Here is a 25416-nt window from a genome sequence, read left to right as displayed (position 1 = left end):
TTGGTAATTTGGTGAAAGTTTGGGGCTTTTGTGTTATTTTACAAAAGTTGGGGTTTTTTTTCATAATAAACCTAGATGCATGTTTGGCATATAGAAATGGAATAAAGGTTGAATCATTGATAAAAATGGGACCTAAGGGTTGAAATGTTAATTATGGAAAATGACCTAATTACATTGTTTGATTAATTGGGATAATTAATTGTGAGAAATGAGGAAATGAAATGTTGATTGAATATCCATTTGTGCATTTATTTTCTGTTTAGAAATAATTGCTTTGGGCTATCGGTGGAGGATAGTCGTGATTGTTGTAGACAATACATGATGATTAGGCAAACGAAAAACTAATCAATGGAATGTGTCATGAAATTTGGCGGTCGATAGAATACATTAAATATATGTATTGAGTGATTGTATATAGAACCAATGTGTTTGTATACGTTATGTGTAGAGGAGGAGATGGGGGATGTACTCCGCGGTTTAGGGGAAGATGGGGGATGTACCTCTAAACCGGATAGTATTGGGAGAAGATAGGGGATGAACTCCGTAGATACAGCTCATATGCTTGTCTAGAGAAGTGAAGATAGAGCTTATATGCTTATCTTTGTGAAGTGTGGATACAGCTCATATGCTTATCTGTGAATGTGGGATATTGTTGTTATACATATCTGTTGAGGTGATGATAGAGCTAACATGCTAGTCTGTTGAAAAAGGGAAAAAATGAAAAGTAACTTGGACTCATAAGTCGGATGACATAAATATGTGGTTTATGTGAATGTATTAGTGTTGGCCATCTATCAATTGCTAATCTTTTAGTCATTGTTCATGGTTGGTTTAGTGTATTTCTACTGGGCTGTGGCTCACCCTATATGGGAATATCATTTTCAGGTACAGGTAGCATGCCACCTCCAAGGACATAGCTTGGGAGGCTAGAGGCGGACATACTTTTGTCATTTTATTTTTGATGTATTACATGTAAATTCAAGCCAAGGGCTTAATGTGTAAATGAGTTAGTACTTTTTTGTTGTAACCAAGTGTTAACTTGGAAAGCTGTAAGCCCATAGGGCATTTGCTTTTGTTGTTAACATGTAATACTTTTTGTAATGAAACTCTGATAAATGGAAGGATGTGGAACTTTTACATATCAATGCATATCTTTATTGATGGGTTTAATATTGTTTTTTTTAGGGCGTTACAACTTGGTATCAGAGCGTACCGGGTTCGAATACTTTGGGTACGTGGGAAGTGATTAGTATCACAATGGGTTTATCTCGCTTGATAGAGACTTAGAAGTAGTGTCTTATGCTTTGTGCTTAATTGATAACATGCTTATGTGACTATGTGGGTATGGGATTTAATTTCTAGGATGTTGATTGGATCCTTGGGTTTCTGGGAGTCTTGTTGGAAAAGCACTTGATCAATGCTGTTTCTAACCGGAACTCTAGTAACGCCTCGGGACTATCATTATCCGGAGATGAAATTCGTAAGTGCTTATGTGTTTATGTGCTTACGTGGAGTGAATTACAGTTGTCCATGCATTAGGATGTGAATGTTTAGTTTTGGCACATTTGTGAATGTGCTAACGTTCTGTATTACCTTTATTAGGATGTCAGGACGAGGAAGAGGTGCTAGGCGTGGTAGACCTGCGAGGCAGGAGGTACCGTTACCGGGTGAGATTCCGGCAGTGCAGGAGGGTGTTGGCCAGGCCAATGTGGCTGAGCCAGCAGGTCAGCAGGCAATGGGTGCCTTGGCCAGAGAGATAGCAGGAGCTTTGGGTATTCTTAGAGCTGGGAATCAGGCAGCTGAGGCAGGGCCCTCTTTCTTGAAGAGAGAGTTTTTCTGGTCTAATCCGGATGAGTTTATCGGGGATCCGAAGGAGCCACTGAAGGCTGATGAGTGGGTAGAGCAAATGAGTAAGACGTTCGAGATGCTTGGCATCGAGGACGGAGCACTGAAAGTGACCTTGGCATCCTTCCAGCTGAAGGGAGATGCGGGTCAATGGTGGAAGTACGAGAAGGCTCGTATTGGTGGTACATGGGAGGCGTTTGTAAATGCTTTTCAGGGGAGGTTTTTGTCTGCAGCAGCTAGGGAGAAGTTGAGGGATCAGTTCAGCCGGCTTAAATAGCAGGGCTTGTCAGTGGCCGAGTTTGAGGCTACTTTTACCAGTCTGTCCAGGTTTGCACCGGAACTGGTGGCGTCTGAGGAACGTCGTTGCTATGAGTTTGAGCGGAAGTTGAGGCGAGGCCTCAAGTTGAGAGTTGGTGGGTCTTATATCCGAGAGTATAGACACCTGGTAGATGCTGCTGCTCATATGGAAATTATGATGCAGGAAGAGGAGGAAGAATAGAGGGGCTCCAAGAGGAGCCAGGATGGTCAGAGTGATGGCAAGAGGTAGAGGGGTTATAACCCTCAGCAGCCTCAGGGTGCAGTTTCTAGATCAACCTTTCCAGTGCCGAGTGCAGGCTTAGGGAGAGGCAATCAGGGGGAGTTTGCTTGTTACAAGTGTGGCCAGCTGGGTCACAAGGTTTCAGTTTGCCCGCAGAAGGGTGGGGGTCAGAGAGCTGCTTCTTCTTCAGCTAGACCGCAGAGTCAGAGTTTGGGCAGGGGGCAGCCCTTGTCTTGTTATCAGTGTGGACAGCCTGGGCACCTGAAGAGGTTTTGCCCGCAGTTGAGTGCCACTTCGGGAGCGTCTGGTTCTAGGCAGACGCAGGGTTTTCAGCCAGCTCAGTCTGTGCAGGCCTCGAGGGCCAATCCGGGAGCTTCGTCATCCCAGTCTGTGCAGCAGTCTTTTGCTCCGAGAGGTGAGCAGGTAGACCAGGGGCCTACGGGGCGCGTGTATGCTGTTACCGCGCAGGATTTAGTACCGGCTCCATCAGTAGTGAGAGGTATTTTTCTGTTTTGCAACTCGGTTGCTAATGTGTTGATAGACATGGGTGCATCTTATTCTTTTGTATCTGCTGCATTTGCATCTGTTTTGGAATTGGAGTTAGCACAGTTAGCATCTCCTATTTGTGTGGTGTCACCTCTTGGTGGTGAGTTGATTATGAAACAGGGTGTTAGAGGCTGTGATATAGAGGTCGCCGACTATAGGCTTCCTTTTCCGTTTGTCGTCATGCCCATGAAGGGCTTTGATGTTATTTTGGGTATGGACTGGCTATCGTCATATCGGGCTGTTATCGATTGCTACCGCCAGCGGGTCACGTTATGTACCTTGATCGGGGAGTGGTTCCATTTCTTGGGAGACCGGGTTGGTTGTGTGTTGCCACCGGGTATGATTCGCGAGGGCGAAGTGAGCTTAGTAGTCTACTTGCCAGCTTTGAGAGTGGTGAGACCCAGCTTGTGTTGCCGAGGGTGGTTTGTGAGTATTCGGATGTCTTCCCCGAAGATCTTGTTAGTTTGCCACCTCATCGAGAGATAGAGTTCTCTATTGATCTAGTGCCCGGCACGGCGCCGATTTCTATGGCACCTTACCGTTTTGCTCCAGCAGAGTTGGTTGAGTTGAAAGTTCAGCTCTAGGAATTGCTAGATAAGGGCTTTGTTCGCCCTAGTGTTTCGCCGTGGAGAGCACCGGCCCTCTTTGTTAAAAAGAAAGATGGTGCCTTGAGATTGTGTATTGACTACCGGAAGTTGAATCGGGCTACGGTTAAGAATAAGTATCCTATGCCCCGTATAGATAACCTGTTTGACCAGTTGAAGGGTTACCGTTGTTTCTCTAAGATAGACTTGAGATCGGGTTACCACCAGTTGAGGGTCAGGGAGGAGGATATTCCTAAGACGGCATTCCGTACGCGGTATGGCCATTACGAGTTTCTGGTGATGCCATTCGGGCTTACCAATGCACCGGCAGTCTTTATGGACTTGATGAACCGGATCTTCCGGGAATTCTTGGATCGGTTTGTAGTCGTTTTTGTGGACGACATCCTTATCTATTCGCCTTCTGAGGAGGAGCACGAGGCACACTTGAGAGTGGTGCTTGAGTTACTTAGAGCCCATAGGCTGTATGCCAAGTTTGGGAAGTGTGAGTTCTGGCTGAGGGAAGTCAAATTCTTAGGCCACGTGGTATCCGGGGAAGGGGTGTCTGTTGATACATCCAAGGTTGAGGCAGTGCAAGATTGGGCACAGCCTAAGAGTGTGTTTGAGATCCGCAGTTTTCTGGGATTAGCTGGGTATTACCGTCGGTTTGTGAAAGATTTCTCCAGGTTAGCGTCACCGTTGACTAGACTGACTCGGAAGGGAGTCAAGTTTGTGTGGAGTGAGACTTGTGAAAAGTCGTTCCAAGAGCTGAAAGTTAGATTGACCACCGCTCCGGTGTTGATCATTCCGGAGAGAGGGTTGGGTTATGCGGTTTATTGTGATGCCTCACGAGAGGGTTTGGGTTGTGTGTTGATGCAAGAGGGGAAAGTGGTAGCTTATGGCTCACGTCAGTTGAAAATACACGAGAAGAATTACCCCACACACGACCTAGAGTTAGCAGCAGTGATCTTTGCCTTGAAGATTTGGAGGCACTACCTTTATGGTGAGAGGTTCGAGGTATTCTCGGACCACAAGAGTTTGAAGTATCTGTTTACACAGAGAGACTTGAATTTGAGGCAGAGGAGATGGATGGAGTTCATCGAGGACTATGATTTTGAGTTACACTATCACCCGGGAAAGGCCAATGTTGTGGCCGATGCCCTTAGTAGGAAGTCCATTAGTGATGTAGCTTGTATAGCCATCCGGGAATGGGAGATGTTGGGAGCACTTAGCGAGTTTGATTTGCTACTGGGCGAATCTGTTGAGGCTGCGGCCTTGTTTTCTGTTGTTGCGCAGCCTACACTTGTGACTAGAGTGTTAGAGGCACAGAGAGGTGACCTTGAGGTAGAATCCCTCTGAGAGAAGATCTCCAGTGGGAAAGTTGAGAAGGGTTTGACGGTGTATCCCGACCTGAGTGTGAGATACCGAGACCGTTTGTTTGTACCGGAGTCTTGCCGAGAGGAGGTACTTCGAGAGTTTCACCATTCGTGCCTTGCGGTGCATCCGGGAGGTACTAAGATGTATCAGGATTTGGGTCGCCAGTTTTGGTGGCGAGGTATGAAGAGAGATGTGGCTGTTTTCGTATCGAAGTGCCTTACTTGCCAGCAAGGGAAGGCCGAGCATCAGAGGCCAGTGGGTTTGTTGCAACCCTTGCCTATTGCCGAGTGGAAGTGGGAGCATGTCACTATGGACTTCGTTGTAGGTCTTCCGAGGACTCAGTGGGGTAGTGATGCTATTTGGGTGGTTGTAGACCGGTTGACTAAGTCGGCGCACTTCATTCCTATGCGCGTGAGAGATTCGGTAGATCATCTTGCCGACTTGTATATTCGGAACGTAGTGAGATTGCACGGGGTCCTAGTGACGATCGTCTCAGATAGAGATCCTCGTTTTACTGCTAGGTTGTGGCAGAGTTTGCAGAGTGCCTTAGGCACTAAGTTGACCTTTAGTACGGCCTATCATCCTCAGACTGACGGGCAGTCCGAGCGTACTATCCAGATCCTCGAGGATATGCTTCGGGGTTGTGTCCTGGACTTCAGTGGGACGTGGGAGAGGCACTTACCCTTGGTAGAATTTTCCTACAACAACAGTTTTCAGTCTAGCATCGGTATGGCACCGTTTGAGGCCTTGTATGGCCGACCGTGTAGGTCTCCAGTTTGTTGGGCCGAGGTGGGTGATGCACCTTTGTTGGGTCCGGAGTTGGTTAGGGAGACGACGGAGAAGGTTGAACTTATCCGTAGGAGGCTTGTTACAGCCCAGAGTCGTCAGAAATCTTATGCTGACCGTAGAAGGAGGCCTTTGGCGTTTGAGGTAGGTGATCATGTCTTTCTGAAGATATCACCTAGGCGAGGCTTGATGAGGTTTGGGAAGAGTGGGAAGTTATCCCCTCAGTTTATTGGTCCTTTTGAGATCCTTGAGAGGATTGGCGAGGTTGCTTATCGGTTAGCCTTACCGCCGCAGTTGTCCGGAGTGCATGACGTGTTTCATGTGAGTATGCTTCGGAAGTATGAGCCAGATCCATCACATGTGTTGGATTGGACCGATTTAGAGGTAGGTGAGGATGCCTCGTATGAGGAGAGACCGGTTCGGGTCTTGGATAGGCGGGATCAGGTCCTGCGTGGCAAGACCATTCCTTTGGTGAAAGTCTTGTGGAAACATCACGGAGTGGAGGAAGCCACTTGGGAACGTGAGTTGGAAGTCCATGAGAAATATCCGGACTTGTTTGTTGATATGTAATCTTGTATTTAAATTTTGAACTATTGTTGAACTTAAGAGCTTTTGTATATGTCTTAAGTTGTGAAACATTGAAAATGTTTTGGTTTATTGGAAGTATGTTTTGGAACTTGCCTCATATGGAAGTTGAATGTAACACTATATATGTTGATTATATTGTTGAAATTAGAAAGATAATGCGTAATGTTGATGCATGTTGAAAGTACATATGTTGTTTACATATTGTGAGATGCCTCTTGTTAAAGGGATGGGATGACCGGTAATGGGTCGAATTGTTGAATGTTAAAATGTAACATTGTTTAAAATGGGGAAAAGCTTGTTTTTGAAAACTTGTGCTTAATTTCGGGGACGAAATTCTTTAAGGGGGGCAGGTTATAGCGATCCCGGGTTTATCCTTGTTGTACAGTGATCCAGACATGTGTCCGTGGATGTTGGTAGTTGTTTATTATCTTGTTTGCATCCTTTTTACTTCGTATTTGAGTTATAGGATGTGTTGGGCAGGTTTGTTATAGGTTGGTTGTGTTTGGGAGCCTAGTGCTGCTGCCTAGATTTTTGGACCTTCGCTCAAGCGAGGAGTTGGTCGCTCGAACGAGAGTTGAGTTCGTGTCTGGTGGATCGAGCTAGAGTGGCTTCGCTCGAGCGAGCGATTGCATCTGGTTCTGGACCTGAGAACTACATTTCTTGGCTCGAGCGAGCTTTCTTCGCTCGAGCGGTCTGATTTGTTCTTCGCTCGAGCGAGAAGTCTGTCGCTCGAGCGTGCTTCTGGTTGCAGACCTGAGGGTTTGAGTTGTTAGCTCGAGCGAGCATTCTTTCGCTCGAGCGCACTTCTGAGTTTTTGGCTAGAGCGAGAACTTCTTGGCTCGAGCGAGAGTTTTCTGTGTCTGGTCGCTCGAGCGACAAAGGCTTCGCTCGAGCGAGCGTGCTTTATATCAGCGGACAGTAGCGTTTTTGAACATCAGTTTTTCACTTCCTTTTCTTTCAAACCCTAGATCCGAGACTCTCTCTCTCTAAACCTACACTCTCTCTAAGATTTGATCTCCTTAGAGTGTGAATCTAGCCTAGGGCCTTTGTTAAAAAGATAGAGGGCGTTGAGAGCTTCGACTTAATCTGAAAAAGTTTGGATTTGGAGCACGTTGATCTTCGAGTCTTCATCTCCTTTTTGGTTCAAACTTCGAGGTAGGGATACCCTACTCCTCTCTATGGATTTTGTCTTTAAATTTTAGTATTTTGAGATGTTGGGGTTGGTTTGGTAATTTGGTGAAAGTTTGGGGCTTTTGTGTTATTTTACAAAAGTTGGGGTTTTTTTCATAATAAACCTAGATGCATGTTTGGCATATAGAAATGGAATAAAGGTTGAATCATTGATGAAAATGGGACCTAAGGGTTGAAATGTTAATTATGGAAAATGACCTAATTACATTTTTTGATTAATTGGGATAATTAATTGTGAGAAATGAGGAAATGAAATGTTGATTGAATATCCATTTGTGCATTTATTTTCTGTTTAGAAATAATTGCTTTGGGCTATCGGTGGAGGATAGTCGTGATTGTTGTAGACAATGCATGATGATTAGGCAAACGGAAACTAATCAATGGAATGTGTCATGAAATTTGACGGTCGATAGAATACATTAAATATATGTATTGAGTGATTGTATATAGAACCAATGTGTTTGTATACGTTATGTGTAGAGGAGGAGATGAGGGATGTACTCCGCGGTTTAGGGGAAGATGGGGGATGTACCTCTAAACCGGATAGTATTGGGAGAAGATAAGGGATGAACTCCGTAGATACAGCTCATATGCTTGTCTAGAGAAGTGAAGATAGAGCTTATATGCTTATCTTTGTGAAGTGTGGATACATCTCATATGCTTATCTGTGAATGTGGGATATTGTTGTTATACATATCTGTTGAGGTGATGATAGAGCTAACATGCTAGTCTGTTGAAAAAGGAAAAAAATGAAAAGTAACTTGGACTCATAAGTCGGATGACATAAATATGTGGTTTATGTGAATGTATCAGTGTTGGCCATCTATCAATTGCTAATCTTTTAGTCATTGTTCATGGTTGGTTTAGTGTATTTCTACTGGGCTGTGGCTCACCCTATATGGGAATATCATTTTCAGGTACAGGTAGCATGCCACCTCCAAGGACATAGCTTGGGAGGCTAGAGGCGGACATACTTTTGTCATTTTATTTTTGATGTATTACATGTAAATTCAAGCCAAGGGCTTAATGTGTAAATGAGTTAGTACTCTTTTGTTGTAACCAAGTGTTAACTTGGAAAGCTGTAAGCCCATAGGGCATTTGCTTTTGTTGTTAACATGTAATACTTTTTGTAATGAAACTCTGATAAATAGAAGGATGTGGAACTTTTACATACCAATGCATATCTTTATTGATGGGTTTAATATTGTTTTTTTTGAGCGCGTTACATCTTCCTTGAGCCATTACCACTTAAAGCTTATGTCCCTTGGAGCCTGAGGAAGTTTATTTAGCTTTCTTTGATTGCTTGAACTGAAATATTAATCAAGTTTTATCTAGGGATTTATGTTTGAGGTCATTTCAAGGCTTGAGTAGGAGAATGTACCTCTTTGCTAAGTTGAGTGCTTAAACAGGACATTATATATATTGACTGATCATAATTGTTGCCTTATGTCGTTCTGATATACCTACTTACCGATGGATTTTGCATGATTAAAAAGTTCAATGCACATGTTTGCTACTATTTATTTGAATTAATGTAGGAGATTCTTTGACTGACACTGTATGGTATGTATCTTTCTTGTAACTAAATTTATTTCTCCATTGTACTGTATATTTTTGTCCTTTAAGTACTATTGTAGTTGGTTAAATTCTGTCTATTGAGTTGCAGCGTTTATGTAACTTACTAATTGACTACTTGTGATAAAAAATAAAAAATAAATAAAAAATAATTCACACCAATCCCCATCTTTAATCAATGTTTTTAGATGTTATCATCATACTTGTTTATTATTTATGTTTTTGGAATATGAATCATTCTTAGGACCTAGTTTTTTTATAGGCATGGCACGAGTTATACGGATAAGTTGGGATTGCATGAGTTATATGGATAAGTTGGGATTTGTAAGCGTAACTATCTGGAGCATGAAAACATGGAAGGCTATGGTATGCCCTTGTGTGTCCCACAAATTGTACATTAATGTAGAAAGTCAATTTGTCTTTGACAAATAGCTATTATGTCTTAATATTTCTTAACTTTATTGAAGACAGTCCTTCCCCTTGGTGAAGATCCTCCAGCAATTACTTCCTTATGCTTCAACCATAACGGGAAGATTTTAGCAGCTGTTGCAACTGATGGAATGATTCACATGTTCGGTATCCTTATAGCATTTGATGTTTATGTATGAATGGTTATTATATTTCTTAAATTAAGTGTTACACATTTTGCTTTTGAGGCTCAAATGCGTTGCTGTTACTATTCTTTGGCACACCAAGTAAAAATACATGAAAAAGGAATCATTTTCTTTCTTTTGGGGCTTCAGAGTTGGAGGGAGGAAGGGAGGATTAAACATTTCTACTTTGAAAGAAAACTTGTCCCCAATCTCATGCTGCACGCAAGACATGAGCAACAAATGTATACATCTTAATTTGGCAAAGATATGTCTGCCGGACTACAAATTACTGGGTGGCCAGCTCATGATTCTGCTATTAGCTCTGTTCTTTTTGGGCCTGATGAGACAAGTATTTTTAGCTTGGGGATAGATGGAAAGGCAAGTGCCTCTGTTTCCTCTGATTTTAGCTCGGGAAATTATAATATTTTGTTACTATGAATTGCTTTATATAATTTTTCTTTGCCTAAAAGTTTTTTCTGTGATATGTACATGTTGTCAGGCTTCTTATATTTGTGACTTGTTCAATTGTAGGTACCATTGGATATTGTTAATTATTGATCTAACATTGATGATTGTATACTTGCTTGATCTGATTAATTCTAAAATAAACACAAGCCTTGTAGTTGTAATAAACACGTAAGTTTGGCTGGTTAGTACATTTTTAAGCAATTTGAGTTACCTTAAAAATATTTTGACTTCTGGAATTTCTTTTATAAAGTGCTTTGAAAATTTATGAAACTACTCAAAGGAAGAGGATGACCAATCCAGTGTGAAAAGTAGTTCAGGTAATTAATATAATTTTCTCTAATTTTATCACACTTGTATTTGTGCTAATGGCTGTTCAGCTTGATTATAACACTTTATATGTAGTTTCTAATAATAATGAAAATGCTTTCATGTAGTCCCTGCAACAAATAGTTAGTTTATTCATATGCTTCTAGTGGTTTCTGAATTAATTTGTGCTTTTATTTTTCAGGTCAGAAATTTCTTGGAGAGATGCAAAATATGGTCAAAGAATTCAAGAACTTAGTTTTTTAAGTTTTTTCATTTTTTAATATATGTAAGCACAGTTTAAAACTTTTTATTTAATTCCTTTGTATATATTTTTGAACATTTAATTTTTATTTATAAAATATATGACGTTATTCCATTCAATATGTGGTTGTGATTCAAATTATAGTGTATAGTGTGTATTACATTCTTCAAATGTGCGTACAAAAATAAATCTGTGATCTAAATGTTCATCATCACAGGTTTTATTAGTTATTGATCACACTTTAAAAGATGTGATATATATTATTAATCACACTTAAAAAATTTGATTTAAATATTATTAATCACACTTAAAAGATGTGATCTAAGTGTTGATTATCACAGGTTTTATTAATTATTAATCACACTTAAAAGATGTGATTTAAATGTTATTAATCACACTTAAAAGATGTGATCTAAATATTTATTATCACACTTAAAAGGTGTGATCTAAATATTATTAATCACACTTAAAATGTGTGATCTAAATATTTTTAATCACACTCCCAAATATTACACTTTAATAAAACTTAAAAGGTCTGATTAAATAACATACATCACACAAAAAAAGTGCAATCTTTATCTGTTTTTATAATAGTGAATATTATACCAATAAATTGGTTATGGTTCTTCCTATAGAAGCACAATATAGCCTCCGTTTGGGAAGTGGGTTGACTTTTTGGCTTTTTGGCTTTTTTGGCTATTTTAGCCTGGGCTTAAAAACTTGGTTTGGGAAGGGCTTTTTGGCTTTTTGGCTTTTTTGAATTTTTTTTGTGAGAGAAGAATGTAATGATTATGGGTTGGATGTGATGTTTTGTTTGTTATGGCTAAAATAACTTATTTTGTCTTTTGTGACTAAAATAGCCAAAAAAGCCCAAGAATCAACTTGCCAAACAGAGGCATAATAGATTACATTCTTCCACTAATGTAAACAATTAAGGATGTATAATTCTCTTTGTTTTAAGAACATGTTAAAAATTACAAAAGCGATGTAGCTCCTTGAAAGCTTTCCAATATAATATCTTATACCCATAACAAAAAGCAGACAAGTGAGCACATGTAATATTGTCAAATTTGCAGGTCAATAGTTCTCTTATTTCCATGCAACAAAATTTCTCAGTGCTCTGAAAAAAAAAAATGAAAAAGAAAAAAAGAAGCAAACTTTAAAGCACGCACCTCCAAGTACAGTAAATAACTAAGATTGTAGATTCTAATGACAGACAAATATCTAACAATGTTGGTGAATAATCTTAAACAGAAATTGCTCTAAGAAGCAAATAATTGCCTTATAAGAACCAAATGGTGGCACAAAAAGCATATTCTAATCAATTTCATCAACATATTTCTTCAGTCAATCGAACGAAATTAACCTAATCCAATGTAAATCAAATACAGATTCAGATTGCTACTATCTCGTGTGAACTCATCTGGTCCAGATTGAAAACCCCTTCTACCTCTGAACTTACCTCTTCCTCTTCTTCTTCTTCCACCACTGTGATGTTGTCACTACTTCCATTGTTGTTTTCTGTCAAAGAAGTGACTATGATATCGATATGTTCCGATTCTTTGGAGCTCTTTGATGGCATCAGTTGTGTAATTCTCTTCAACTCTTTACTTTTTCCCTTCAAGACTATGTATAATCCACACACTATTACCCCAGCTCCTAACACACTATTATTATATACAAATAAAAAAAATTAAGTCAAATGATGCAATGTATGTCCATATATATCAAGCAAAAAATTATTTATGTGACAAAGCAGATAACACCGACCATAATTATTCATTTGATTTTAATAGTATTGGCTAGTTAATGTTGTTAATAATATCATATCATGTGTACATATATACCTTCCCAAGTGTAGCTTCTCGTCCAATAGCAATAAGCCAGCTATTGCCACAAGAACAAGCATCACGGGGCTAAAAATTGATACAAACAGTGGACCCCTTATTTGTACACACCAAGCCATGAGGGTAAACGTTACTCCACTAGCCACAATCCCCTACAATGCAAGCAAGTCAAACACATTTTACAACTGCTCCATAATTGAATTAAAATTCATAATTTAGATTTACACCCACACCTAAACTTAATCCAGACACTTCGTAGAATTTTTCGGAGTACATGTGTTCAATTGTTTACTACCATTTAACAATTTAAATTAAAATTTGTCATTAATAATTTAACATATTATTAAAAAATCAGCAATAGATCTTGTATCTAAAACTTTTAGACCATTTAAAAAAAAAAAAAAGACCAAACAAGTGGTAACTTGTTGAAATATATGAATAATCATTATATTAACACAGAAATCGATTACAGAATTGAACACATAACATGCATCAAAATTTTACAAGATTTTTTTGTGGCATCAACTTTTTTAAAAAAACTTTTGTACACATACATTCACGATTCCATGACGATTTTCTATGTTTGTAGACTTATCTTATATATTATAAAAATATAGTGTGAAACATGAGAGATTTTCAGTCTCTTAATACTAAACTCTCATGTACTCTCTTTTCTACATGGCATTTTTTTTAAATAAACATAATAAAAAAAATTTAAAAATCAAATATACAAACAGATAAAATTAACAAATTTGATCTTTATCATTTCACTTAAAATCTTTATTTTGCCTCTCAATATCCAATTTTAAATTTTAAAAATCTTTAAAGTCTATCTAAATAAATCTATTTTGAAAATATCTCCCACCATTAGAATTTAAATCAATAAAACTAACATGTCTATCACGTCTCTATCTCACATCATAACTTAAATAAATTTTTAACAAGTAAATAAAAAGCCACAACTCCATAACTTAAATAAATAAATAGAAACTACACATAAATTAAATTCAAAAAATAAAATACAACCAACTCCATAACTTAAATAAATTAAAAAAAAAAAACAAATATGAACCACTCATAAATAAAGAAGATAAGAATTAAGATATGAATCTCAAAAAAATATGACAATATCTAAATTTGAATTATGATTTATTAATATAACTATCTTTTTTTATTTTTTTATGTATATCTATCTAAATCTTAAATCATTTAATGGGAAAAATTAATATATTTTGAAGTCTTATTTAAATAATAAGTTGATTAGTCATCCCAACTCAAGCTACACATTTCTTTTTTCCTTTTCCTTTTTTTTCTTCAATATGTAGGATACTTACGAAACCAAACCAAACCAAACCTTAAGTCCCATCAAATGGGGTTGGCTACATAAATCCTTCTTCTCCCATCAATTTGTAGGATATTTACAAATGAAAAATGTTGAAGCTTCAAAAAAGTTCTCAGAATCCGACCCATGATGATATGGTCATAAGTGTCAATTTTTAATTCGTTACACACCTAATGATATAAGGCACCAACTCTCTTGCCACATCATGGATGAAGTTGTGATTTTAAGTATGGGCCTCTACCATTTCTCTTTACAAATATGAGAAGAAATTAATCAAATTATATATTTCGACCAATCACATATTCAAATTTTCGCTCTTTCAAGATAATTCTAACCAAGAGCATATCAAATCAAACCTTTTATTTATATTTAAAATCAAGTTAAATAAAAAAAATTAAAAGAAAATAATGAAAGGTTGAAGCTATTGTAAAGCTTTCTTATTCTTAAAGACTAAAAGGCTAGTACACATTCCGTGTGGGCATTATATTCCTATTATATTTTTAGTTATGAAATTAAAATCAAAAGAACTGTAACTTACATTATTGAATTAATAACAGAAACATGAGAAATTCTAACATATACACCCTTAAAAATGGTACCATATGCACCTTTAGTTATGTTATTTTCTTTAGTTATGATATTATTTTAAGAAAAATGTTTGGGATCCCCTTTGGGAATGACCCACACCCTTAAAGTAATTTTGGCTCTCCATGTATGTGTGGGATCCACTAATGTATGTGTGGGATCCACATCATGAGTGATTCAGAGTTGTGAGGGTCTTGTAGAGGTGGGGGTCTCAATCATTACTCTTATTTTAATAATGACTCATGAGTTCTTTAATTATGCCTCATATTGTGCTTAGTTATGACTCAAAAAATATGAAGTTATGTTATTTTTTTTTAATTATAAGGTGCATATGGTACACACTTTTTGAGGGGGTATGTACCATATTGTTTCCCTAGAAACACAGCGTTAAATATCAATTTACTTCACATTTACTAATAAAATTGTATGTTTTTCCTAATTATGAAATTGTATATTTATCTTAATTATAACTTTTAAATTTAACTCAAGGAGTTGTGGCATTTTGGTAAGGCTTTGGGGCATAAGTCCTAAAGTTCCAGGTTCCACACTCCCTATGGCCAACTCCCAAGGGTTTGGTGTAGTGGTCCTAGGAGGGCCTTCTAAGTGTTGGACGACCCATATCGAGGACTTAGGTGTGGAGTCAAATCCTAGTAGCTACACTCTTTGACTGAAATGGTGCGTGCATTGTGGAGTCGGTGCACACACCCGAGGTTTGCCTATCGTTCTACTCCAGTTAACCGACATTAGGTAGTTGATTCCAAAATCGGCGGAGGACAAGCTTAGGGAGTTTACTCGTTAATTAAAAAAAAAAAATTTAAATTTATATATTTTCATAACAAAAAGAGGTATGTCTTAGCTCATTTAACCATGTTTAACTCTTTTTTTTATTATTATAGAAATTATCAAAATTTCACTAGTAGATTTATAATTTTTTTTAAAAATTTGAAACTAATAATTTAAAAAGTTATAAACATAAAAATTAACTTATGAATTTCATGCATACTACATGATAAAACATTATGTTACTGCAAGATAATTATAATGATTTATTTTAATTTATAAAGTCCCGCGCATAGCCTGGGTTACTACTTAGTATGAGGTTACATACCGAATAAGAGACGGTTAGTAGTCTTAGATTCCATCCTAGTTTCCACTTACTCCAATCTCTATCCATGCAGAGTGCAAATCCAATGGCTTGGATTGCTGCCATCGTCATCATCAAAGCAGTGCTGGAGTACACACAAGGATAGTCCTCTATCATCTTAGCCTGGCCCAACAAACATGACACATTCAGAATAAATGACACTAGTTAAGGTCATTTGAATAAATTTAATTTTTTTTAATCATTTATTTATTTTTATTTAGGGTTGGTTTGGCAAACTTTAAAAAAGTCAAAAAGTTACTAAAAAAGTTAAAAAGTTATCACTATTTATCAAAAAAATATTAAAAATTTAATTTTACAAAAAAAAAAAAAAAGTACAACTCACATGTCGTGTGAGTTATACTTTAGCTGTCCACCATTTGTACAAAGGGAACATGCAGAGAAGCAAACAAGACGGTGTTGTTTGGCCTGTGGAAGGCCATCACGAGTCCCGTTTTGATAATTTGAACCGTTCAATATATAAAACTTATCGAGTAATATATGCCATAAAAAATCATGTTGATCAAATATCGCTAACTATATGATCAAATCAGTTTTGTATAAAAAAATGGATGGTGTTATAGTTAACTGTTGACAAAAAAACTAATCTGATCAGATAGCTATCGATATTCAATTAACATGATTTTTTACAAACATATAGTATTCAACGAGTTCTACACATTGAATGGTTTCGATTAGCAAAACGGGACTCGTGGTGGGTCTCCACGGGCTGAACAACACCGTTCAATTCAATGCTCGAAAAGGAGGCAAGCTTCTCATATACACTACTCTGCCCACCGTACTGCCTACTCTGCCCAAGCTTCTCCTATACACTAATTTATACAATTTTTTAATACACATTTTTCGTAAAAAGTCAAAAAGTTATCTTAAACAACCATTTTTTTCTCAACCTTATAGTCCAAAAAGTTAAAAAGTATACTTATTTAAGACACCTCAACCAACCCCTTAATTTGTTGGTTATTGTTGCAAGATTACCTGAACAATCAATCCTATTGCAACAGAGACACAACAGGACACAACCAATAAAGCTCCCACCACGTTATTACTATCATGTGGGTGTAGTGTTGCCATGTGTCCGCCCTTGTGATGCAAAAGGTCAACATTGGTTGATGAGATGTTGAGCTCTACCCCTTTGTAGAAGATGAGTAGCATGGCCCCACCTATGCACATCAATGTCCCTGCCACCTTCATCTTGCCTATCGTTGTACCCAATCCCAGCCTCTCCATCCTGTACACATCATACCCACATCAGATGGCTATCATGCAATACTATTATCTAAAAAGAATATAATTAGAAACCAATAATTTTTTTAAAAAATAACTACAAATTTATAGAAAATTTTAAGATTTTATTATTAAATTTATAAAATTTATGACTGATTTGTAATTATTTTTTTAAAATATCATTGATTTATATTTTCCTATATATATATATATATATATTAATTTCCCACTAGATTTTGAAAAGCCCTATTCATATAGAAAATATCACAAGAATAATAATAGGATAATGTTAATTTTGTAATTAAAAGTAATTTTTGTGAATGTTTTATTTCAAAATAAAAAGTACACGCATTGAACTATATTATTACACATTCTATATGAATTTTTTTTTATTTCATATATCATTAATATAAGTTTTTTTTTTGTTTTTTTTTTAATTTTTATCATTATACACAATTTTGGACTGTAGTGGCTATTTTAGCCTCAAACTGTGTTGCCAAACGGAGGCTTAGTAAAATTTAGGAAATCTGTTTAGCTATACATTTTGCATATATATATATATATATATAGAGAGAGAGAGAGAGAGAGAGAGAGAGAGTACCGGAAAAAGACGGCCAAAATGAAGGTGCAGGCAGGGATGAGATTGTACAAAGCAGCAGCAAAGGTCGCTGACGTCAAAACGAAACCCTCGGCGTATAAATTTTGTGCCATTGATCCTCTACAATTAAAAATTGAACATTATTATTCAGGCTCAAAAAATTACACGTACTTTTTAAATTCAGTAATGTGTTATATTGATTCTGTAAATAATGATTGTTAGGTTTGGTGAATGAAAACTCAAATGATGTGTCAATTAAATCTCTATAGTTTACACGATGTGTCATAATTTGCTCAATTTTTACAGGAACTAAATACACACATCATGTAAATTACATGGACCAAATTGACATATTGTTTGAGCACGTGAGAACTTTCCGTCCACCAAACCTAATGGCTGTTATTTATTGAACCAATACGAGATAGCCTGTTAAATTAAGGGACAAAATTGATCAAATTAAAACAACAGGTACCAATTTAACACATCGTGTAAACTACGGAGACCATTTGCAAAATATATCCTTTATATTATATTAAAAGTTTAAAGCCAATCATTTTTTATTGTTTGAGGCCCAGTCTAAAAGGCCTCTCAAAAAATCTGTTGGACCAAATTAAAAAATATATATATATAATCATTGTTAGGCCCAATTAAAAATTTATATAATTAGTCCAAACAAACATATGTAATATAATGAGTCCGAATAGAGTCTAATTTCAAAATTTTAATAGAATAAACTTTTTCTTAATTTTTTTGCCCTCTCTTTATCATATTTTAATTGAATAATTTTACCCTAATTTCTTTTCCTTAATTTTTTTTGCCCTACTTTTTTTGCCCTCTCTCTTTATCATAATTTAATTGAATAATTTTGCCTTAATTTTTTCTCTCAATCTTTTTCCAATAATTTGTGTTTTGTTATCAAATAATTAGTGGATTGTGATTTGTGTGGATTATGATTGTGTTCTCAGATATCATATTACAATAACATAATCATTTCGTTATCAGATATTGGTGAATTATGTTGTTTGTATTGATTATTGCTAAATTATAAAACAACAAGACCCTATTTTATCTTTTTTGAGTCTTTGTAATGATTTTTTCTTATCTTAATATATGAAAATAAATTTTAACGATTATTTGTGTAAAGAAACTTTTTGTAGTTACTAAATAAATAAATAAAAAAATATCAATAAGCTATTATTTTATCTGTAATTTTTTTATAAAAAAATATATATAAGAAAACTCCATTTTCAAAGCCTACCTAAGGGATCAGCACTACTAAACTTTCATTTTAAAACAAAACACTTATAAATATTATTTTTATTTTTTATCTTTTTAATAAGGTTATAATAGTTTAAGTTTAAGTAAGTGATTTAAGCGCAAAACCCAAACAATAATAGTTTTGATAGATAACTTAAGTTTAAAATATATTAAGCCTTGGTTTTATTTTTGAGTTGGGACTAAATAAGCACATAAGGACAAAAAAAAACTACAAAATTACAAAATGACAAAACACTTAACTTTTGATGCAAAATTACCAAATTGACCCATATACAAACATAAAGTCAAAAAAGCATCATTTTCAAGTGGAGGGCAATTTTGTCATTCCAATGCAAAAAAAGTCAAAAAAGTCAAACAAGAAAACCAAACGAACAAAAGAGTTCCCGACTAAAAAAGTCAAAAAAGTCAAAAAACCAACATTACCAAACGACCCCCAATTATTACAAGATTATTATATAAATATTATTGCAAAGAATTATTGTCATGTCGTGTTTTATAAGTTGGTGGATTATTACTAATTTATTATAATTAGGGTGAATGAACCCAATAAAATTTAGTTTTAGAAGAATGTGACATTTAAGAATTAAACAACTCCAAAATATTTTATTAGCGACAAAATCTAATTCAAAACGAATTTAAATGAAAATACTGTTTTTTCACCAACTTCAATATCCATAAGCTGAATCTCATACCAATTGCTTAAAATAAAATATGAATACATTAAAGATAATTAACATTTAGTCCTAAATTAGTTGTCTTTAAAAGCCACGACTGAATTCACAACCCCCAAATGCAATTTACATTAACGTCCAAATAAATTTACACATGTTGATAAAGGTGTAAATAGTACGGTTCGGTTTGGTCAGTATTAAGAGTATATTTAGTACCGAACTAATTCTTTCTATTTTGAGAAACCGATATAGACCATATGCTACAGTTCGGTTTTGTCAGTTTGATATAGAAGAGAAATTTACATGAAATTTTAAAAGGCTTTATAGTAGATTATAGAATTTTATATAGAAAATAAATGAAGAAAATATATAAAAATTGCTCTACAAATGTTTTTCTCCCTAATTTTTATCACAAAAGTGTATTATATTAGTTACTTCTTATATAATGTTCAAGAAATTATAATATAAAAGGATTTAAATATAATATTCGGTCGGTTCGATTTGCATCGGTATAAAAAGTTTCAAAATCGAAACAGACTATTTGTTATGAAAAACAAACCAAAAATTAAAATTTCCGTCAATTTCGATCGATCGGCTCGATTTTATCGATTTTTCTTATATCCCAACATATTGACTAATTAATTTTACAAGTTCAGTAGTTTACATGCGCATGTGAACTTAACTAGTTTACTCCCAAAATAATAACAAAACTCAAAAGAACGTAGATATAATTAAGCATAGATATACACGTGCAAGTCCGTAAAAAAATTAAGAGCAATGCTATAGACCACTAATTTGTCATCACTAATCCCACCACTAGTGAGGTGGCAATTAAAAAAAAAACAAGGCATAAACACATTGTGGCAGTGGTTGGGACCCACTGCCACATCATTAGAGCCACCACTAATTAGTGGTTTAAAGCATTTCTCAAAAATTAATTGTTAAGCATGACCACCCAACTCTATGTCGTCAGAACTGAGAGTACCTAAAATGCTTTCTATACATTTTAAATGAAAGAGATGAAATCCCTACCCTATTTTATCCCAAGAGATGATGGAAAGAGAGTAATGTCACCAAGAAGATTTAAATCCAATCTTTCAAGAGGTTTGAGCACAAAATTTCTCACCAAAGTCTTAAAAAATACAAGAGGAAGCTAGATGAGTTGATAGGTATTTGTGTGAGGAATCTTAGCAAGCTCTTCCATGGAAGAAATTAATATAAAAAAAATTAAAAAATCAAAAAGGGAGGGGAGAGAGGCTCACGGCCGTTTGGGGGAAAATGGGGAGGGTATGTGTTTCTGCTGCTTTCATAGAAAATTGAGAATTAGGTAATTGAGCCCATTAATTTCTAAATTATTCAATATATATATATATATTAATAGATATTGATTGAGCTTACCCAAGTAAGCCACTAAGACAAGCTTGGCACGTGACTTTCCATGTTAACTTTGGTCTTCTCCTGTAATCACAAATCAACTCATATAAAAAAACCCACAATATTACAACAAACACTAAAATACATATAATTTAAAGGCAGTGGCTTCCTTCCGGTCTCATATCGGATTGAACGGTGTTGTTAGATCTGTGGGACACATCACGGGTCCCGTTTCAATAATCCGAACCGTTCAATGTGTAGAATTCATCAAGTACTTTATGCCAATAAAAAATTACATTGATCGGATATCGATAGCTATCTCATCGGGTCAATTTTCTGTCAACCGTTTATTTTCTCACCGTCCATTTTTTTTATACAAAACTGATTTGATCACATAACTATCGATATCTGATTAATGTGATTTTTTACAAACATACAGTACTCAATAAGTTTTACATATTGAATGAATTATCGAAATAGGTCCCGTAGTGAGCCTCTACAGGGCCAACAACACCCTTCAGTCCGATCTGGGACTGGAGGGAAGCCAGCCATAAGTTAAATTCACTTTTGTTTTTTATTTCTCTTGCAGATTCATTAAATAATGCAACCCAATAGTAAAGGAACAAAAGTAAACAATTTACAATATTTTCTATAATAAAAATAAAACCAAATATGTATATATATTCAAATTAACTTTCCATGTTAACTTTGGTCTAATTACAAATTAACTCACATGTGAAAAACACAATATTACAACAAATACAACAAAATATATATGTGTGTGTATTAGTTTTGTTTTGTTTTGTTTTTTATTTTTATTTTTTTCCATTTCATTTCATTTCTCTTGCAGATTCATGGAATAATCAGGGACATATATATTTTTTTATAATAAAAATAAAAACAAATATGTATATATATATTCAAATTAACTTTCCATGTTAAGTTTGTTCTGCCGTTCCTGTAATTACAAATATATATATATATATATAGATATTTATTGTGTATAAATTTTGTTCTGTTTTTTATTTTTATTTTTTTTTCATTTCATTTCTATTGCAGATTCATGAAATAATCTGGGATATATGTATATATTCAAATGATCAAAACCCATTGTCAAAAAAAAAAAAAAAAGATCAAAACCCAAAAGTGCATATATATGTATAGATGGAGGACCTTTCAAGGAGTAGAGCAAGAGGGACAATGAAGGCAACAGCAATGACAAAGCGATAGGCAATCAAGACCCTCATGCTCATTCCAATACTCGAAGCCAATTTGTAGAATATACTGTTTCCTGCCAATGCAGCCTGAACCACCACCATCATCATTGCTGGCTTCAACCCATGTATAGTGTTCGCTATCTTCTCCATCTCCCTCCACCCACAAGGCCAAATCTATCTCTCTCTCTCTCTCTATATATATATGTATATGTATAGTTCTTGAGAGAGCAAGAACAAGCAAGAAGATCAAGAACCAACTTCGTCTTCTCGCTTGCTTGTCTGGAATTCAATTGCAAATGAGAAACAACCACACACAATGAATATATATATATAAAGAGGGTCATTGTGGAGAAGAAAGGGAAAGGGAGTTGGTTCTCGCTTGGAACAGAGGATCGAAGCTGTACTAACATTCCCTTCGTTATTTATTATAATTAAATAGGAAATTTGGGGATACAGGTACCTGTTGTGTGGTCAAAAGGGCTACCTTTGATGTTTTTTTTTTTTTTTTTTTTTTTGAGTTGTGTTAAAGTTTCTTTAATAGCCTAGTTTTGTGGTTTGAAACAAAACAAAGACAAAACTTTACAAATCTTCAAATGAAAACATTTATTGATATATTTTTATGAGTTTTAATGAGTATTTATTGACTAATATTTTTGGCATTTAAAAAAAGAAATCAGATGAGACTATCTTCAAATGAAAACGTTCATTGATATATTTTTATGAGTTTTAATGAGTATTTATTGACTAATATTTTTGGAATTTAAGAAAAGAAATCAGACAAGACTAGTTTTTTTTTGGCAGTAGGTGGTTTCCAATTCAATCTTTGGACCGGATATCCATAGAGTCTACCATGGGTCTTATTTTTATCATTTGAACTGTTTGTTTTTTAGTTTACTATGTGTAAATTATCCACCAAAAAATTCAAGTTATTTGATCTTTGTAACTATCTAATTTTATTATATTTGTCTCCGAAAAAAATAAACAATAGGAATGATTTGAAAATAGATCAGGTTTTTTTTCAAAGACAAATATAATAAAATTATATAACTATGTAAATCAAATCAACTTAATTTTTCTATATGGATGATCTACACAAAGTGACCTGAAAAATAAATAATTCGAATGATCGAAATGAAACTCATGATGGAGCCCATGAGCCCTAACAACGCTGTCTAATATAATATTTGGACTAAACACAATCCATTCCCTTTTTTTTTTTTTTTTTTTTACATTGATATTTATTAGAGTATAGCTAACTATATTTTATTTTTTGCAAATAAATACATAAAATTAATAAGTCATCTACAATATGTTTTTCGTTTTTTACATATATTATTTTTAAAATTATCAACATTGACATGTAATTGTACTTTAGTCTGTGGAGAATAAAATATACATAGTTAAAATATAAATGTCAATGTAAAAAAATACAACTAGTAACATTTAATTTTTTAAAATGCTTAAAACATAACAATTAATAGATACGTATTAAATCTTAATTCAGGTGAATTTTCAAAATATAAAATAAAAAAATATGTCAATAAATATTTTTTCCTTACAACAACAAATGGCCTTTGGAGACTTTGTAAAGTTTTATTTTGTTTAAAACCAAAAACCTAACACCCAAATTAAAAACAAAAGACAATATATATATATATATATACAAAAATGCTTGAGACCACTAATTAGTGGTAGCACTAATGATGTGGCAATGGACTCTACCCATTGCCACAGTGTTGCTGTGCCTTTTTTTTTTTTTTTAAGTGGATGCCAACTTATTAGTGGTGCTTTAGAGCACCACTTTTAGTAGTATGTAACATTGCTGATAAAACTAATCAAAGAGTGCCGTTTTATAGCACAACAACCCTGCTGTACAACAGGCACCCCTCCTTCGAAATTTGCGTGGTAGATTTATTATCCAATAGGTCCTGTAAGAATTAATGACATTTTTCATCAAATATTATTAAAAAAAATGTCACTAATTGTTAATTTTCAGCAACAATTCAAAATTTTTGTCACAAAAAATGTTACTAATTATAAGTTTTAAAGACAGTTTAAAAAAATTGTCATAAAAAAAGTCACTAAGTTGCAATTATCAGTGACGGTTTGAAAAATTCATCACAAAAAATGTCACTAATTATAAGTTTTAGAGACAGTTTATAAAAATCGCGACAAAAAAAAGTCACTAATTGTCAATTTTTAGCGACATATGCAAAAAATCGTCACAAAAAATTATTTTTAGTGACGATTTTATTTTAACTTGTTTTTAAAACGACTTGATGAGAATTAAGTCCAACTATTAGGATCTATTGGTAGTTTAGGCTCCTCTGTCATCATCTGGATCCACTGAGAAATTATTTAGTGTGTTTTATTTCAATTTTCTAGAAATTAAGTTTTTTGTTTTTTGTATTTTTTTAATGAATATTTTTAAATTTTAAACATTTTTTTTACTTTTTTCGTAGTACCTTACTTACATGTATTTAAAAAGTAAAAATATTTGTAAAAAAATATTTTAAAAAATCAATAAATACACAAGAATATCAAAAATATACTAAATTATATATATATATTTTCGGTATTTAATAAATTTTTTGATTTTTTTTTACAAATATTATACTTTTTAAGTGTATTTATATTAAGTGCATCAAAAAAAATTTTAAAAAAAATTCTTAGAATATTAGAAAATTTAAGTAGAAAGAAAAGAAAAAAATTTAATTTTCTAAAACATGAATCCTAAAAATTCAAACTAAACTAGTTGATTGATTGCGTAAGACCATCTCCAACCGTTCACCAAATCCATCTTCAAATTCAAATTTGGTGAAAAAGAGGTACTTTTTGTGCTCCAACGGTTTCACCAAAACGGTATCAAATCAAGAACGCCTCAATTTTCACCAAACTGAAGGTGTCTTGCACCTTTCACCAATTTACTGTGTATAACTATTGAGTATGAACCCACCGGATGACTGGCCGGACATCCAACCGGACGTCCTCCCGGATGACCACCTCAAGCAAAATTTTGTAAAAATTTTACACTAAGAGGTCGACCCCCCGATCAACCACCTCTTTAACCAAATAAAGCTATTTCATTGCCCAATTTCAGATTCCATCAAAGAACAATAATGAATTTTTAGCGGATGGGTACCTCATTTTTTGAGATAGTGGTGGTAGATTTAGACTTTGAATCAACATGGCATTTGATTGAGCTATCAGAAATCTTCTTTTTGGTGCTTGGGCTTTGAAGAACCATCTTGACTGTTGAGTTTGACCTTCACAACAGTAGTTTTGGTCTCAGTAGCTATGTCTTCTTCTTCTTTTTCTTCTTCTTCTTCTTCCAAATCCAAATCCAACCACCACCTCTGTTGATATCAATGGGTTTTCGAAGGGTCTGCAATGGATTTTCAAGGAAAATTGGGAAAATGTAAAGAGTGTATTTATTGGGTATAACTTCAGTTTGGTCTTTTA

The 25416-nt window shown here is 34.7% G+C and overlaps 1 protein-coding gene and 1 long non-coding RNA gene across 4 annotated transcripts; one reads left to right on the top strand and one right to left on the bottom strand.

Annotated features, from left to right (window-relative positions):
* Positions 1-9328: 9328 nt before the first annotated feature.
* Positions 9329-10775, top strand: LOC145820036 (uncharacterized). Of its 3 annotated transcripts, none has more exons than XR_014360944.1 (3): positions 9329-9393; positions 9499-9603; positions 9886-10775. It is a non-coding gene; the product is annotated as an uncharacterized LOC145820036 (long non-coding RNA). The 3 variants fall into 3 exon arrangements; XR_014360943.1 differs by having other exon boundaries at positions 9495-9603; XR_014360942.1 differs by lacking the exon at positions 9329-9393 and having other exon boundaries at positions 9400-9603.
* Positions 10776-12001: 1226 nt separating this feature from the next.
* On the bottom strand, positions 12002-22104 carry LOC114313473 (WAT1-related protein At1g68170-like). Its single transcript, XM_028259855.2, has 6 exons — positions 21911-22104; positions 17418-17534; positions 16568-16820; positions 15539-15697; positions 12504-12655; positions 12002-12323 (listed from the first exon to the last, which is right to left on the bottom strand). The coding sequence occupies exons 1-6, from the start codon at positions 22102-22104 to the stop codon at positions 12050-12052; spliced, it is 1149 nt and encodes a 382-aa protein (XP_028115656.2). The 3' UTR covers positions 12002-12049.
* Between the last annotated feature and the right edge of the window lie 3312 nt (positions 22105-25416).

Source organism: Camellia sinensis, chromosome 2 (genome assembly GCF_055761805.1).
Source record: "Camellia sinensis isolate YWXY chromosome 2, ASM5576180v1, whole genome shotgun sequence".
Lineage (NCBI taxonomy): Eukaryota > Viridiplantae > Streptophyta > Magnoliopsida > Ericales > Theaceae > Camellia > Camellia sinensis.
Note: the sequence above shows the minus strand (reverse complement) of the source record. Positions and strands in the feature narration are given on the sequence as shown.

What these genes read in the sequence shown, in the direction of transcription:
- LOC114313473 (XM_028259855.2), bottom strand. Translation starts at nt 22,104, where the DNA reads ATGGAGAAGATAGCGAACACTATACATGGGTTGAAGCCAGCAATGATG. An exon ending in ATTTTGGCCGTCTTTTTCCG is followed by an intron (nt 16,821 to 17,417) that starts GTACTCTCTCTC and finishes TGATGTGTACAG; the next exon opens with GATGGAGAGGCTGGGATTGG. An exon ending in TACTAACCGTCTCTTATTCG is followed by an intron (nt 12,656 to 15,538) that starts GTATGTAACCTC and finishes CTTGCATTGTAG; the next exon opens with GGGATTGTGGCTAGTGGAGT.